General features: G+C 43.6%; 1 protein-coding gene across 1 annotated transcript in view; it reads right to left on the reverse strand.

Annotated features, from left to right (window-relative positions):
- Positions 1-5,722: 5,722 nt before the first annotated feature.
- Positions 5,723-17,259, reverse strand: part of PLA2G4F (phospholipase A2 group IVF) — a 33,368-nt gene continuing 21,831 nt past the window's right edge. The window contains exons 13-22 of the mRNA XM_036736384.1: positions 16,976-17,112; positions 16,422-16,644; positions 15,077-15,191; positions 14,691-14,828; positions 14,151-14,258; positions 13,056-13,250; positions 11,873-12,027; positions 7,131-7,317; positions 6,016-6,250; positions 5,723-5,911 (exon numbers count right to left, since the gene is read on the reverse strand). Of these exons, the coding sequence (XP_036592279.1) occupies positions 5,875-5,911; positions 6,016-6,250; positions 7,131-7,317; positions 11,873-12,027; positions 13,056-13,250; positions 14,151-14,258; positions 14,691-14,828; positions 15,077-15,191; positions 16,422-16,644; positions 16,976-17,112 (1,530 nt within the window). The 3' untranslated portion in view covers positions 5,723-5,874. The remainder of the gene's footprint in view (positions 5,912-6,015; positions 6,251-7,130; positions 7,318-11,872; positions 12,028-13,055; positions 13,251-14,150; positions 14,259-14,690; positions 14,829-15,076; positions 15,192-16,421; positions 16,645-16,975; positions 17,113-17,259) is intronic.

The raw sequence follows: 17,259 nt of genomic DNA on the forward strand, positions 1-17,259 counted from the left end.
GGTGGGAGGACTTTGGGTGCGCAGCATTACATGTATCATGAGACTCCATCCATACTAGCAAGCTGAATAGCTCTGAAGATTCAGTGGATGATTGACAGCTCAGCCTGTCTGGCTCCCCAGCACCACCTGCTGCCTATATTTTGTTATAAGGTATAGTTATAATGGGGGTTGCTTTTTAAATAAACAAATAAAAGCTATTTTTAAAAAAATTTTTAAGCCAAAAAAAATAAAGCTGATGGGAACAGTTCCCCACCTTATCCTATAATGACTCATCTAAGATCTGACTGTTTTAGTATCTCAAAACAAACCAGCATCCAAATGATGCAAACAAGAACATTGCCCAAGGCTCAGCTCAGGAAGTAGGGTATATTTATGCACACCTGCACATCCCTCCCTGCATCTAAGGAAACAGCTTTTGGCCAGATGAGTCTTACTGGGTGGAAATTAGAATTCTTGGCTTCCCTCTCCCAGCTCGGTCTTTTGCAAAACAAGGACAGCCTGGCATTTTTTTTATTCCACCCTGGAGTAAGGGTGCAGTTCTGACAAAACTATAAGGAAGCAAGTGACTAGAACCTGGAAACAGGTCTGGGGCAGAGTCAGTGGGCCTGACTCACCAGGATCCATATGGGAGGGAAGGAAGCACCAGGCTCTAAGACTTGTCTCTTCCCCAATATCCACCCATCATAGAGTTCCTTTTGATCTTTCTCTTGGCTGTGCATAGTTACAGTGACAATCATCCCAGGAAATCTGAGACGATCCTGAAATTGTCACTCACACGAGACTTCCTTTGCCAGACCATGTGTCCCAACTTGGGACTGAAAATATGGTCATATTAATTATAGCTTAGTGTATCTTTAAGGAGCTAAGGGACAATTTCACCAAATTTCAGCATTTATCTTCACAGATGTCACTTAACATTTTGTATTTGAACAGAGATATCCTAGACAACATCCTTTCCTCTACACCATTCCCCACCCAAGTGGTTGGCTAAACTCTCAAAGACCTCCGGTAAAAGGAAACCTACAGCCTCCTAAAGCATCCCCTTTTGCTTTGGGAAAGCCCTAATCACAACGAATGCCCACTTTCTCCATAACTCCTCATCCTCTAGAGTAGGTGTGTCAAACATGAAGCCTGAAGGTTTCATGAAATCCACAACACTCCTCCTGACTCTGATTAAAATATAATTGGGAAATATTTTTAAATGTCTTTGGGGCAGATTTAAGAAATAAAAATACAATAAAATGTAGATATTAATATGTGATTTTCAATATCAAAGTGCAACCTTCAGGAATTCTTATATATGATTTCACAGCCCCCATTTCCATTTGAGTTTGATACCATGGCTAAAGCATAGGTTCCCAAAGTGGGCAAAACTGGGGGGGGCGTGGCATTGGAATTGTCCAGTGGGACGGTAGTAGCCTTGGGTGCAATTGGGGGGCACTGAATAAAAATAAGGGGTGGTGGAAGCATAAGGAAAGAAGAGAATTTTGAAAACCCGTTCACACATATTCCATCTGGTGTGTAATAGAATTAAAGTTGTAGTGATTACATTATTTCCCAAATAAACACACAAAATGCAAGTTATAACCCATCAGTGGTCAAGTCCACCAACAGTTCTTAACAAGCAAGTGTTGGCAGAGGAGCGTTTCTCTGGACACATGGTCTGGAAACCCAGCATGCATCAGCATGAATATGTGCATGTAACGACTTGTTTACAATATGAAACTATACAGTTACATGACACAATATTGCATCCTCAAAATTTCAATGTGGGAAAACCCCACAAGATGTGTCATTTTTTAAAAAATATTTTATATTTTTTTGAAATGACACAAATTTCAAAAAAAAGTTAAAGAATGAAAGATTTCCCGGGGGGCACTGCATAATTTTTTTAAAAAAGGGGGCAGTAGGCTAAATAAGTTTGAGAACCTCTGCTCTAGAGACAATTTCTACATTATAAAACTTAAGACACCACACGCAGTTTGTACCTGTCCAAAAACTTTATCTTTATTTCCAACTAAGCTAACAGTCATATTCATTACAGTTTATATGTCTCAATTTGTGAGCTCCTGGGGAGGTGCAGAGATACTTGCAGTCTTCTAAAAGTCACCAAATGACTACGGATGCTTTGTTAACAACATCTGATAAGCTCAACCTGAGGCTGCTCCGAAGGGAATTTCCCAACCCAGGCTGAGAGAAAGGTATCACTTCCTTGCCATAGATGGGGACACTGAGGCACAGAGAGGGAGGGAGTCAGGGAATGAGCATTCATTAAGCACCAGATGCTATGCTAAGCTCTTTACAAAAAGCTCATTTGAACCTCACCACAAACCAGGCACTATCATTATCCTCACTTTTTACAGTTGAGGAAAATGAGACAGAGGTTTAAGACTCTTGCCCAGGGTCACAGAACTAGTAAGTGTCTAAGGTTAGATTTAAACTTGGGTCTTCTTCCAGTTGAACTCTAGGCCCAGTGGCACCAAGCTGTACTATGTCCCATATATAAGCCAGGATCTGCCCTAACTTCTGCTTCACATCCCTTTCCCAGCCCCTAACCATGGTATCACTATATACACCCTAGCAGGTGGGATCCACATATCCCAGGTCAAGCAAAGCCTGGTGGGGGAAGGGAAGGGGGAGCCAAGGTCACGGAGTTAGAACTAGAAGAGGCCGTTGAGTACATCCAGTCCAAGGATTCTTAACCTGGGGTCCATGAATGTGTTAGAATGTGTTAGAAAATTGCATTTCATGCAAATCAAAACGACTCTGAGATACCACATCACACCTATCAGATTGTTCTTGTCCAAAAACTTTATCTTTATTTCCAACTAAGCTAACAGTCATGGCAGAGGAGCATGTCACACATTGTCTGGAAGCCCAGCATGCATCAGCAGGAATATGTGCATGTAATGACTTGCTTACAATATGAAACTATACAGTTACATGACACAATATTGCATCATCAAAATTTCAATGCAGGAAAAACCCAAAAGATGCATCATTTTTAAAAAATATTTTATATTTTTTTGAAATGACACAAATTTCAAAAAAAAAAGTTAAAAGGTTAAAGAGAGTAGATTTCCAGAGAGGCGCTGAGTAATTTTTTTTAAAAGGCGGCAGTAGGCTAAATAAGTTTGGGAACCTCTGCTCTAGAGACAATTTCTACATTATAAAACTTAAGATACCACACACAGTTTGTTCTTGTCCAAAAACTTTATCTTTATTTCCAACTAAGCTAACAGTCATATTCATTATAGTTTAACATGACAAAACAGGAAAATGGAAAATGTTGGAGAAGATACGGGAAAATTGGAACACTAAGGCATTGTTAGTGGAGTTATGAATTGATCCAACCATTTGGAGAGCAATTTGGAATGAAGCCCAAAGGACTATAAAACTGTCCATACCCTTTGACCCAGCAATACTACTTCTAGGTCTATATCCTAAAGAGATCATAAAAACGGGAAAAGGACCCACATGTACAAAAATATTTATAGCAGCTCTTTTTGTGGTGGCACAGAATTAGAAATTGAGGGGATGTCCATCAATTGGGGAATGGCTGAACAAGTTGTGGTATATGAATGTAATGGAATACTACACTGTATTGTGCTATAAGAAATGAAGAGCAGGCAAACTTCAGAAAAACCTGGAATGATTTACATGAACTGATGCTGAGTGAAGTGAGCAGAACCAGGAGAACATTGTACACAGTAACAGCCACGTAGTGCGATGACTGACTTTGATAGATTTAGTTCTTCTCAGCAATGCAAAGATCTAAGACAACTCCAAAAGACTAACTATGGAAAATGCTATCCACATCCAGAGAAAGAACTTTGAAGTCTGAATGCAGATGTAAACATACTATTTGCTCTTCTTTTCTTGTGTTGTTTTGTTTTGTTTCTTCTTTCTCATGGTTCCTCCTATTAGTTCTAACTCTTCTTTACATCTTGACTAATGTGAAAAAATGTTTAATATGAATGCATAAGTAGAGCCTATATCAGATGGCATGCCATCTTGGGGAGCTGGGAGGAGATGGTAGAGGAGAAAATTCAAAACTCAAAATCTTATGTAAGTGAATGCTAAAAACTAAAAATAAATATATATTTTTTTAAAAAGAAAATTGCATTTCAATGTAATTGATGTCTTTTGTTACCTTGTGTGTATTTTATTTTATGCATTTAAAACATTATTTTGAGAAAGGGGTCAGTAGGTTTTAATCAGATTACCAAAAGGGTACATGACACAAAAAAGTTAAAACCTCTGATCTTGTCTAGCCCCCCTCATTTTACAAATGAGGAAAGTGACCAGAGAGGTTGTATCTTCTTTAAGTTCCCATAGGTGAACAGAGCTGGAGTAGTCCTCTGATTCCAAATTAGGCATTTTCCTCACTGCATCACACTGCTAATTTTGGCTGGACCCCCAAGACCTTCATCTTTCCTAAAGTTTCTGCTTGGCTAGAGCTACCTTAGCCTGGCTAGCTAAAGAGAATACACTTAGTTCTGCCTGGTCACAGTCAGCTTGTGACTGTTGCTGGCATGTTTACCTCTTCCTTCCTCCCCTATCACCTCCCTTTCCCAGGCTGTCCATACATAGCCTGGTCACAAATATGTCCCCTGTAAAAATCTGCCAACCCTACTCCAGCTGGAGAATGAGGTACAGAGACAAAAGGGGCAGACCTGCATAGAGTCACACAGTACAGCCATGGGAGAGACAAGAATTTAAGAGGAAGCGGGGAGGGGAGGGAGGAAGGGAGGGACGGAGGGAGAGAGAGGGAGAGAGAGGGAGAGAGAGGGAGAGAGAGGGAGAGAGAGGGAGAGAGAGAGTCATGATCAAGGCTGTAAAGGATAAGGCATGTAAGGGACTGGGAGACTCTCCCCCCCCTTCCCTCCCTCCCTTCCCCTCTTCCTCTCCCTCTTCCCCCCTTCTTCCTCTCCCTCTCCCTCTCCTACTATTACAAAGAATTCCATATTTGCATAAGGAGGTGATTGTACACCTGACTCAGGAACACTACCCAAGTTCAAAGAGCCAATTAGGGGCAATTAGGAGAAGTTCTATAACCCTGCTGGCTTGGATTCTGCAAGGTTCTCTTAGTAATCTTAGTACAGAGGAGGGGAGCCTAGACGAGCAAAGGCAATGGAACTAAATGCAATGGTAGATTCAGAGACTCTGACCCTGCTGCCCTCTACCCCCAGCTCTTCACTGCCTGTTGCTACAGGTCCCTCAGAACTGACACCCTGGATTACTCAGTGTAGAAGGGCTCGTGTCCAAGTGTCTTTGGTCTTAGTCAATCCCCTGGGGCCTGAGCTCTGATTCTTACCTAACATCATAGAGCTAAAGCTGGAAGAGTCTTTTAAAGGCAACACCCCCTCATTACAGAGATGAGGAAACCAAGGCATACGCAAGTCAAGTGAATTGTTTAAGGTCATTCACTTACTAAGCATCACACGTAGGATTCAAACTCAGGCCTTTGACTCCATAGCCAGTGTGCTTTCCACTACAACATATCTCAAGCTTTGCTGAGCTAGGCCCACAAGGAGCCTTTAGGGTTCTTACTTCTTCACAATGGAGATTTTGATTGTCCAGGGAGAATTTGTAGAATTTGTGCGGGATCCCACTTAGCAGGAAAAAAAGAGAACTCTCTGAAACCTTCTCCCTCAGCCTGACTACTCTGAACATGCACATGATGCAGGCATGTAAACACACATACACATACAACCTTCTCACATTATATGTACACAGCCATCTTCTATTTTCAAAGCAGTTTGAAAATCTCTACCAGTCCCTGGAGAGATGAAATAGGAGTCTCTGCCTCATAGAGGGAGAGGTATTCAAGAAGAGGATTCTACTCCAACTAAGCTTCCAGGCTAAGGCAGTTTAAGCTTCTTGGGCTGTGGAGCTGCTGAGGCTGGTCCTGGAGAAAGACGAAAGAGATCATCTCCCTGCCCTGTCTCCTCCTCTCTCTCCCCTTCCCATCCTTAGCATTCCTGCTTAGGACCCTAAGGGCCAGTGACTCACCCCAGTAGCTCACTGGAGCCTTCAAGGGATCCTCTTCTCCCAGCCTGCCTCCGCTGCAGGGCCTTGCGTAGAGCAGACCTTACAACTTCTGCGTTGTTCAGGACATTGTATCTGTTCAGTTCCACGAGTCGATCAAATTCGTTTGGCTGGTAAGTGAAGTTCATCATTCCATAATTCTGGTCCTTTATGTCAAAGTTGGCAAAGTCTTTCTCCTCTGGTGTCTCTCGTTCCATGCCTACAGTCAAAGAAGGCAGGCAGGGAAGGGACAGGGAAGAGTCAGGGAGTCTATACTTTCTATAAAATTGAGCTGCCTCGTATACAGACAATACCTCTCCCACTTGGAGAACCTGGCAAGGGTTCCCCAACCCAAGCTTTTCCACTCTGATTTCCACATCTGAAGGAGCTGGTGGGCACCCCCAACCAACCTGGAACTCAGTGAAGCCCTTGAGACGCAGTAGTGGGAGGGGAGCAGAGATCATGCTGGACTCATCAGAGATCTCTCAGTGTTTCTGCTAGGGGAACCACGTAAGTCAAGTTCCAGGCTTGGAGTCAGCAAGATGTAAGTTTGATTCTCACCTCACACACTTACCAAGCAAGTCTTACCAAGCCTCAGTTGCTTCTTCTCAAAAAATGGGGGGAGGGATAAGTAGCACCTACCTCCCAGGGCCGTTGTGAGGATGAAATAATGCACGTAAAGCATTTGCAAATCTTAAAGCACAATATAAATACTAATCACCACCACCCAACACCACCAGCACCACTACTACCACTGGCGCTACTTGTTTCTTATTGTTCAGTCATTTCCTACTCATCATGACCCCATTTGGGGTTTTCTTGGCAAAGATACTGGAGTGGTTTGCCATTTCCTTCTCCAATTCATTTGATAAATGAGGAAACTGAGGAAAACAGGATTAAATGAATTGCACAGCTAGTGTCTAAGGTCACATTTGAACTCAGGTCTTTTTTAGTCCAAGCCCAGCACTCTATCCACTGCACCACCTAGCTGCTCCTCTTCCTCCTACTACAATTATCATCATCATCATCATCTGCTTTCTGATCCCACTCGATTTGAACCACATTCAGCTGCACAAGGCCCAGGTGCTCACCCATCTCACCTGGTGCCTTGTATTTTTGAAATGTGCGATTCACGAGGGGAAAGTGTAAGACAATGGGCACTCGGGGGTCCTCTGCATCATCAAACACATAGCACTCTTGGGGCTCTGACAGGTCCTCATGTTTCAACTCTATCCGAGGAAAGGGAATGTCTCGATCTTGGCAGTACTTCTCAGTCAGCTTCAGGACCTTGGACAGAGAAAATAGCTTCTGGCTCTTCCTGTCCCCATCCCTCCTCCCCCTACCTACACACACCCATTATCAAACCTTCTCACCCCCACAAATAAGATCTAAGTTGCAGCCCTGTGAGGGAAGCTGGTGGGGGAAGGAGGAAGGTCTTCTCTTTCCCCGTCAATAGCTATGAGAGAGGCAGTGTGGCATAGGGGACAGAGCACTGGACTTGGGGAGTCAGGAAAGCCTGGGGTCAAATCCCAACCCAGACATGTCCTAGCTATGTGACCCTGGACAAGTCACTTAACCTCTTATCTTGAGTTTCCGCATCTGTAATAGAGGTATAATAATAGCCCCTACTCCTCACAAGGTCGTTGTTGTGAGAACATGCTTCTTTGCAAACCTATCGTTGGCTAAGTCCATGCCAAAGTCACCAAGAGAAGTAAAGCCACATCAACAAATCTAACGTGATGAACCTGTTATCAGCCTTTAGCATGGTTCTCTGCTTATTCCAAAAGCATTTCTATGGCGTTTGACCTATTTGCTAATGTTCTAAGAATGTCTATCAATACCCTCCTTCATTTTTGCTGTTAAATCTTTCAATGATTGTCTTGGAGTAATAGACCTTATGCTTTATTAATATTGTATGGGTTTTCAGTAAGATACTTCCCAAGTGTATTACCTTTCATTTACAATTCCAAAAGCATGCATGAAGACTGATATTGTGCAGGTATTAGTTACTTTAAACATGTTCTTCCTTTTCAATTTTGACCTAAGAATGCCAATAAGTCCCTTACAGCATTCATCTCCTTCATAGCTTTATGCCCAGTGCATCTGGCCAAGGGCAGACCAACCTATGTGTAAATACTGTCTTCTTCCTCTGAATTCAAGCACAAAGACTTTAGTCTCAATCTTTCAACAGTATATATAAAGAATTACATATTTGCGAAGTCCAAACGACATTCTGATCTCATTGGAAAAAGATTCTATGAGATGTAGGACCTGTTGAATTTGTTATTTGGTGGAGCCATATAGCATGATGCCAACATATACATCAAATGGCTGTTTGGTTCAACCTTTAATTTGGAAGCCATATTTCATTATACTTGAATGATAATGGATTTAAGGCTAGGCAAATCTATAATGACTTTAATCTGCCTCCCTGAAAAATGCCACATTTAATATGAATTAGTCTTGACATTATTGTGTGGGTGGCAGTTTTAATTTTTTTTCCTAAAATCCTTTAATTTTTTTAACACTTTAATTTAGTTTTGAGTTCCAAATTCTATCCTTCCCTTCCTCCCTCCCCTCCCAGAGATGGTAAGCAATCAGATATAGGTTATACATGTGAATTATGTAAAAGATTTCCATATTAGTCATTTTGTACAAGAAGACTCTAATAAAAGAAAAAATGAAAAAAGTGAAAAATAGCATGCTTCAGTCTGTATTGAAACAATATCGGTTCTTTCTCTGGAGGAGGATAGTATGCTTCATCATTGGGCCTTTGGGATTGTCTTGGATCACTGTGTTGCTGAGAATAGCTAAGTCATTCACAGTTTTTCATCATACAATATTGTTGTTACCGTGTACAATGTTCTCCTGGTTCTGTTCACTTCACTTCACTTTGCATCAGTTCATGGAAGCCTTTCGAGGCTTTTCAGAAATCATCCTGCTTGTCATTTCTTACAGCACAGTAATATTCCATTACAATCACATACCACAATTTGTTCAGCCATTCCCCAATTGATGGGCATCCCTTTGATTTCCAGTTCTTTATGTGGCAGTGTTTTTAATAGAGAATAGTTTTTCAGTACTCCAGCTCTCGTTCTCACCGTACTCGGGTCTATTTCATATATTTATAGTAGATGGATAAGCCATGGATACAGAACTGAGTGTCACAGGCCTTATGAAAATCAACAAAGGCAGTCTATATGGTGTGGTCCTTTTGGGCAGCTTGTTGTTATTAACGTTCAGTTGTATCCAACCCTTCGTGACCCCATTTGGGGTTTTCTTGGCAAAGATACTGGAGTGGTTTGCCATTTCCTTCTCCAGCTCGTTTTACAGATGAGGAAACGGAAGCAGACAGGGTTAAGTGACTTGCCCAGGGTCACACAGCTAGTAGATGTTTGAGGCCAGATTTGAACTCAGGAAAATGAATCTTCCTGACTCCAGGCCAAGCACTTTATCCACTTCACCGCCCACCTGTCCTTGTTTAATAATTACTGAATCAATAATAAGTTGCATTTTACATCCTTGAGATTTTGAGGCACATCCTTTTTCTCCACAAACAATATATTGTTTTCCTACGTGTGGACAACATGAAGTCTAACGCGATGACAAAGCAATTTGGATCAAACAAGAAACAAAAGTCACACCATTAATGTAATGAACACCAGAAATCATGTGAAGCATGGCTGCCTCACTGTATCATATACAACATGATACAATCTTGTATTATGATTTTTTTCACGATATGTGCTGTGAATGCTTTATAAAAAGGACACTAATGGCCTGTATTTGGAAGAGTCACTGCTGTCCTTACCCTTTGATAATCAATACGTAATGTGTCCTGCTAAGAAAAGTAGCTTCTATGGGCAACTAGGTGCCTCAGTGGAAAAGAGTGCTGGGACTAGAGGCAAGAGGACCGGAGTTCAAATTCAGCCTCAGACGTTTACTAGTTGTGTGACCCTGAGCAAGTCACTTAACCTCTCTTTTGTCTCAGTTTCTCATCAGTAAAATGTGCTGGAGATGGAAATGGCAAACCACTCTAGTATCTTTGCTAAGAAAACTCGAAATGGGGGTCACAAAGCAATTGAATAACAAAAGATAGGCTGGGGCTTACATCTGAGAGAAAAGTGATGTACTGCTGTGAAGTGTTCAAGACAATAATTATGAATCTTGTCTGGCCCCACCACTTCCTGGTTCTGCAGTGATGCTGAGTCTCCCTTCATGTAACTTCTGTTATTCATTACATTAATGTCATGTGGGTTTTCTGTTTGTTTCCTGTTTGATCCAAATTCCTTTTGCCACTGTGTTGGACTTGCAACAATAGAGACCATTGGCCTCTACAGCGGGCGCTCAGGGCATGGGTAAAGATTGGTGGAGAGGACTTGGAGTGTTGAGAAGACTAGGGTGGGGGAGGGAGAGAGAAGGGAGCTGAGGACAAGGTGAGGAGAATGGCATGGGTGTGTGAGGACATTTGCCATCTAAGGATCAACGGAGAGGACCTGGGGTACTGAGCCTATAAAAGAGAGGACTGGGGTGGGAGACGGAGAGGGAAGGGAGATGAGGTTGTCCTCATCTTCTGATAGAAGATGATGATTCTGATGGCTATCTTCTAGTATTTGGAAGGCTGTCACATGGGAGATGGATTTGAATTTTCCCGCTTGGCCACAGAAAGCAGAAGTAGGAGGAGGAACGGGTTGAAACTGTAGGGATAAACTTCAGACTGGTGCAAGGAAAATCTTCCTAATAGTCGTGTCTATCCCAAAGTGGAAAGGAATAGGCCCCTAAAAGACAGCGGTTCCCTGTCCCTTGAGATCTTTAAACAAAGGCTGAACGACCCCTCGCTGAGTATCTTGGGAAAGGAGTTCTTGTTCAAGTGTGGATTGTATTTGATGTCTCCTGAGTTTCTTTTCACTCAGATGGCACCCTGTCTTAGCCCCTTTCTATAAAGGATGCGATTGAGGGAAGGGTCTTAATAAATAGCTGGCATTTATATAGCACTTTAAGATTTCCTAAGCACTTTTACATATTCAGAGTGTCCCAAAAGTCTTAGTGCAGTTGTAAGCTATTAAAGTTTAAACGCTGTATTATCTTTTGATCCTCATAACAACCCTGGGAGGTTACTATCATTGTTATCACCCCTGTTTTAGAGATGAGGAAGCTAAGGCAGAGACAAGTTAGGTGACTTGTTCAGGGTCTGAGGTGGGATTTAAATCAGGGCTTCCATCACTCACTATGGTCCCTAGCCGCATCTCTTTAAGTTCATGAGACATGATGACAGGATCTGAGGGGCTCATCACCAGCCTTACCTTGGTTATCACTGTGGCTCTAAACAGAGCCGATGTGGGATCTCTACAAGTAAAGGATCTCGTGCTAACCCTGAATGAAACCCCTTCGACCTCTCTCTTCCCTCCTCCCACCCCTGCTCCTCCCTAACCACTATCCTCCTTCCCCAAAGGACTTCCCCTCAGCTGTGCAATTCTTTCTCCTCCCCCCACCCTCACCTGCCACCCTTAAAACAAGCCCAGCAACTCCTCCCCTCCAAAGCCCGGGTCTGTTCTATCAATCAACAGCATTCACTGAGAGCCTGCGACATGCCGGCCACATTCTAGCTAAAGCTATTCAGGAATCGCACCCACTTTGGTGGCCAGAGTCCCCGTCACCAGTTCATTCACCATGGCATCCCCAGGAGATGCCCCGATTCACAAGCATCTGCTCAGAAACCCAACATTGCCAGGGAAGAGTGAAGTGACTCTCAAAATGAGCCAAGTCAGGCTGCTGGAGCATCACACACACACACACACACACACACACACACACACACACACACACACGCCTCAAGTCCTACCGTGAATGGATCTTGCAAGGAGTAGTCGAAGGACAAGATGACATCCACATCTCTCTGAGGCAGCAGCACCAGTGGGAATGGAGAGTTGATGGCAAAGCCTCCATCTACTAGGTAGAGACACTCTCTCATGGGTGTTAGTTTATTGGGAAGAGCATCTGGGTGGTTGACGGGAAAGAAAGAAGAAAGGAAGGAAGGAAGGAAGGAAGGAAGGAAGGAAGGAAGGATTGATTGATTTAATAAATGCCTATTATGTACCATATGCCACATTTAATATGAATTAGTCTTGACATTATTGTGTGGATGGCAGTTTTAATTTTTTTTCCTAAAATCCTTTAATTTTTTTAACACTTTAATTTAGTTTTGAGTTCCGAATTCTATCCTTCCCTTCCTCCCTCCCCTCCCAGAGATGGTAAGCAAGCTAGCTTACCTGGTTAGCTAGGTAATACAGTAGATTGAGGGTCAGGATATGGAGTTGGGGAGACCTGAACTTAAATTGTGTCTCAGACATTTGCTAGCAGAATGTGACCCTGGGCAAGTCATTTAACATCTCTCAGCCTCAGTTTCCTCATCTGTAAGAAGGGGATGACAAAATCACCTTCCTTACAGGATTGTAGTGAGGATCAAATGGGACAACATATAAAAGAGCTTTGCAAAGCTTCGAGCACTTTATAAATGCCATCATAGTTACTGTTATCACTACTATTATTATTAGCTGATGTTTGACACGTCTACCTATCCTTTTTTCTTCCCACACGCAGATTACAGGGTGGGGAACCTGCGACCTCGAGGCTACATGTGGCCCTCAAGGTCCTCAAGTGCAGCCCTTTGAATTTCACCCCCGTGTCTAGACTAACATGCAAGAGATGTATGTGAGGCTTGGGGCCCAGGTCTGAACTCACAATTGCTACCTTCTTACTCCCTTCCCTTCAAACCTCTCCCAGAATCCCCTGTGGCTATGAGAGAAAAGCATCTCTCTCTCTCTTTCTCTCTCTCTCTCTCTCTCTCTCTCTCTCTCTCTCTCTCTCTCTCTCTCGCGCGCGCGCGCGCACTCACCTGAGATCAGACATCTAACAAGATACCCCCTCTTCCACCTTATCTCCTGTTCATTCGCACTGACACCCAGAGGAGACAAATTCACAAACAGGAAGGCTGACTGAGGGTCAGTGTCTTTTGGGGCAGTCACCTTTCCGAGTTAAAAATTCCTTGCTCTCAGTGTAGTGCTCATGCAGGTAAAGTCCTTGGATAAAATTGAAGTTTTCTCCAGAAGTGAAGCGGGAGGTGAAGATATCCAAAACGGTCTGGGTGAAAATGCCTTGTGGGACATAGAGCTGCGTCTTTAACCCGGCAGGGTCAAGCAGCTGTAGGGTCTCGCAGTCATCTGAGGGGAGAGAAAAAGGATGAGGATGGGGCAGAATTAGAAGTAAGATGGTAGGCATAATAACAATAAATAATATTTTTTAACATTTTTTTTAAATTTAAAAATAATTAGCATTTATGTGATGTGCCAGGCACTGTGAGAAGCATTTTACAATCATCATCTCATTTGGTCCTTAGGACAACCCTGGGAGGTATGTACTATTATGAACCCCATTCTACAGTTGAGGAAACTGAGGCAAACATCGGTTAATAAAAATAATAATAGCTAACATTTACATAGTGTTTATTAAGTGCCAGGCGCTGTGCTAAGCACTTTTATAAATATTATCTCATTTGATCCTCACAACAACCTTACTATAGGGGCCATTATCCCCATTTTACAGATGAGGAAACTGAGGCAAATTAGAATTTAAGTGACTTGCCCAGGGTCACACGGCTAGTAAGTGTCTGAGGTTAGATTTAAACTCGGATCTTCCTGATTCCAGGCCCAGAGCTCCATCTACTGCGCCAGTCACAGTAGGGGAGAGTAGAAGGAAGATAGAGATGGTGTGGGTGGAAGGAGGAATATGGTGGTGAAAGGTGTTTCAACACGATTGTCCGCTAAGAGTTGCCTGGTCAAGGTTCTGGTTTTAGATTGCCCCAGACTGCCTCTAACTCAGTCTTTGAGTTCCTCTGCACTCTGCCTCTCTCCTCCCCCACTTCTTTTTCCCCTCCTGAGTTCTCCTGGTTTTAAAAGTTCCCTGAATTCAGTTCAATACCTGGATTCTTTATTGACTCTCTCCTCCCCTCCCTCTCTACCGAGGCTCCCAGGAAGAGGAACCAAAAGGCAGTCAGGTTTCTGGTCAATCCCCTCCCTCCCCTCCCTCCCCTCCCCTTCTTCCAGCCCTCCTCCCATTCCCACCTTTTTCATTAATGCTACTCCTATGAGAGTCCAGGAAGCTGATCCAAGAGCCAATTGTCCTCTGGAAGATCTCATCCAGGTTGATAGCAAAGGCACTACCCCACACACCTGCAGAATGAGAGGTGTAGGTGAGGAAGGAGATGCTCGTGTTTGAGGCACTTCACCCCTGGCTCCAGAACCCAAACCACACCTCATCCCTTCTCTCCCACTCTGTCTACACTTCCCTATCTAGCACCCCACCCCACACATGCAGAAGGAGTCCCCTATGGCTAATGGCCCCACAACCCTCCTGAATGCTGCCAGCCCAAACCAGAGTAAGATGTAACTGAGAGATATTTAACAAAATAATAAATAAAATACAGGCTGCATTACATTTTAAAAAGAAGTCGATAGATGGCTAGCAGGGATCCTTATGTACAGTTTAGTGGTCCCCATTTCTATTTGGATTTGATACCACTGCCCTATGGGATGGTGGGTACAGTGTTTGACACTGTGCCCTGACCCCTCTCCCACCACACCTACCTCTGTCATTGAACTCACCCTGCAGGTAGCAGATCCGGGGCTCTGGCCAAGACTTAAGTAGCCGCCCCATGAAGAATTTGGAGCCAAATAACTCTGTGGGGACAAAGGCCCCATATTTGGGAAAGCCAACCTCATAGGGAGTGAACTCACACCACTCTGAAAAGGATGGGAGGGAGTGTTACCCAGAGAACCTCTAGGTGAAAGGGCCCTGCCTCCCATCCTCCATCCCTTGTATTCAAAAGGGGGAATGAATGTCTCCTCAATCTTCCGGCAGCCCCATTTTATGACTATCCCCCAACATCTACCACCTTCCTATTGAACCCTTCCCAGTGAGAATTCCCCCTCCACTCTCTATGTGGATCACTCCTGCCCCAATTTCCACCACCCTCCCCAACCCAGGAAACCTGCAAAATCCTGGCTGGACACATTCCTGTGAACGTTGATGCCTGCATAGATGGGATAGGGATTCTGACCCTGAACAACTGCTGCCTGCTGGTCAGACAACTTGACTGGGTTTTCCTGGGCAGGACAAAAGAAGGGGGCTCAGCTTCCCAGGCAGAAAGACTGGAAGGGTCCTCCTGCCTTCGGACTTGGTTGCTTCTGTCTCAGCCCACCCCTACTCCCAGCCATTCCTTAGCTATCTTTTTGGCCTTGAGGTCCACATGCTCCCAGGATGCTCCAAGCCAGGTTAGTGGTTCTTATAATGTCTGGTTGTGATGTGCACCCTCATTTTATTGGTTTGGATTTTTGAGGCCAGTTTTCTAGAGGCTACTTATTTCCTTTTACACAGCAGGGTCACAAAGGCCTGTGGCCAGGCACCTTGGTATCTTGGATTATAAGAGCATAAGCCAAGTTCCCAGGTTCTCCCACAACTACCACTACTAGGCCTATGCCACAAAAAGATCGAAGAAAAAGGACCTATATTTATAAGTTTTCTCTATAGTGGCAAAGAACTAGATCCTGAAAGGGTACTCAGTGTTTGAGGAACGACTGAACAAATTATGGTATAAGAATATGATGAAATACTACTGTACTATAAGAAATGATGAAAAGGAAAGTTTCATAGAAACCTAGGAAGACTTGTATGAGCCAGTGTAGACTAAAAGGGAGCAGAATAAGGAAAACAATTTATACAGTAACAACATTGTAAAGACAAATAGTTATCCCTTCACATCATGACTTTTCCCATCCTGATATATATACATATAACATATATAGAGAGAGTATTGCATGATATCAGCCCAAATTTTAAAATAAAGTACTATAAACACCCCATAAAAGAAAAAGAAAAAAAATCAGATTTCTCTGGTATGAAGGGAGAGCAAAAAATTGAATGTGGATTTTTCAGATCGTGGGGGCATTGTGCTCCAACCCCATGATATGGAAGGGATAACTGTAATTTTGAAAGACATTAGCACTCCAATCAATGCAATCACCAAACATTCAGCCCACCTCCTAACAAACCAGTGACTAACTCCAGGTACAAAATGAGACATAAATATTTAGGACACAGCCAATGCCATAATTTTTGTTTATGCATATTTGTTACAAGGGTTTTGCTTTATTTTTGGGGGGGTGAGGGTTAAGAGGGAGAAAATGGGAGACAGAGAAAATAAATTCTTGTTAATTCAAAATTAAGTAGATTTTTTTTAAAGAGAGTCAAGAACTAATGGGCAGCAGAAAATCACCTTGACTGCCCAGAGGGGAACTGCCTCCTCCCCCTCCCTCTTCCCCTAGTCCTTCTCATACCTCCTGATGCAGGAAATACTCAATAAGGAGACCCCAAAGGTCGATAAGAGACACGTGGAGGCCACTTTTCTCTCGGGCCATCAGCTGCTGGCCATAATAGAGCAACTGGTCAGACGAGAAGGCTCCTGTTTTGCTGCTGCACATGAAGTTTCTTGCTTGCCTCGTTGGGCCCTGCAGTGATGTCTGGGACCAAGCAGGGTCTTTGTAGATGGTGGACATGCACCTGGAGAACAGGGAGCATTATCACTACAGGTCTGAGATGGTGATGGAGGGAGGAGAGAGGAAAAAAGTGGGGTATAGTCCAGCCCAAGACACCAGGAGTTACTGCCATCCCACTCTTATTCATGTCTGAATACATTCCTAAGGCAGGAACCTGAGCTTATGTATATGGGCTTTCTTGGGCACCCAGGCCATTTCCCCTTCAGTGGGAGTGTTATGATATACAAGCTACCTCCTCCATGGTAGCTTGGGATATTCATTCCTGAGTCCTTGGGAGGGTAGGGTGGCCCCCAAGCTGAAGGAGCCAGAGCCCTCTGGTCCTCCTGTCCACCTACCAGGTAGAACCCGAGATCCCGCTCAGGTAGGTCACAGTATCCAGGAAACCAAGGTCCTGTAGCCCAGTCAGGCTGCCATACAGGGATGTCATGGCTCTGGTCCCACCCCCAGTGCCCAGCACAGCCACCACTGGTACCTGAAGATCAGACAGAAATCAATCAATCAAATATGTATCAAGGAACTGTCTTTGCCTCTTTTTTCATGCCTAGTGCTCAGCATGGTACCTCGCACGTAGTAGGACATTAATAACTTTATTAATTTATTAATTGCCTACTATGTGCTA

The sequence above is a fragment of the Trichosurus vulpecula genome, chromosome 8 (assembly GCF_011100635.1).
Source record: "Trichosurus vulpecula isolate mTriVul1 chromosome 8, mTriVul1.pri, whole genome shotgun sequence".
NCBI classification, from domain to species: Eukaryota; Metazoa; Chordata; class Mammalia; order Diprotodontia; family Phalangeridae; genus Trichosurus; species Trichosurus vulpecula.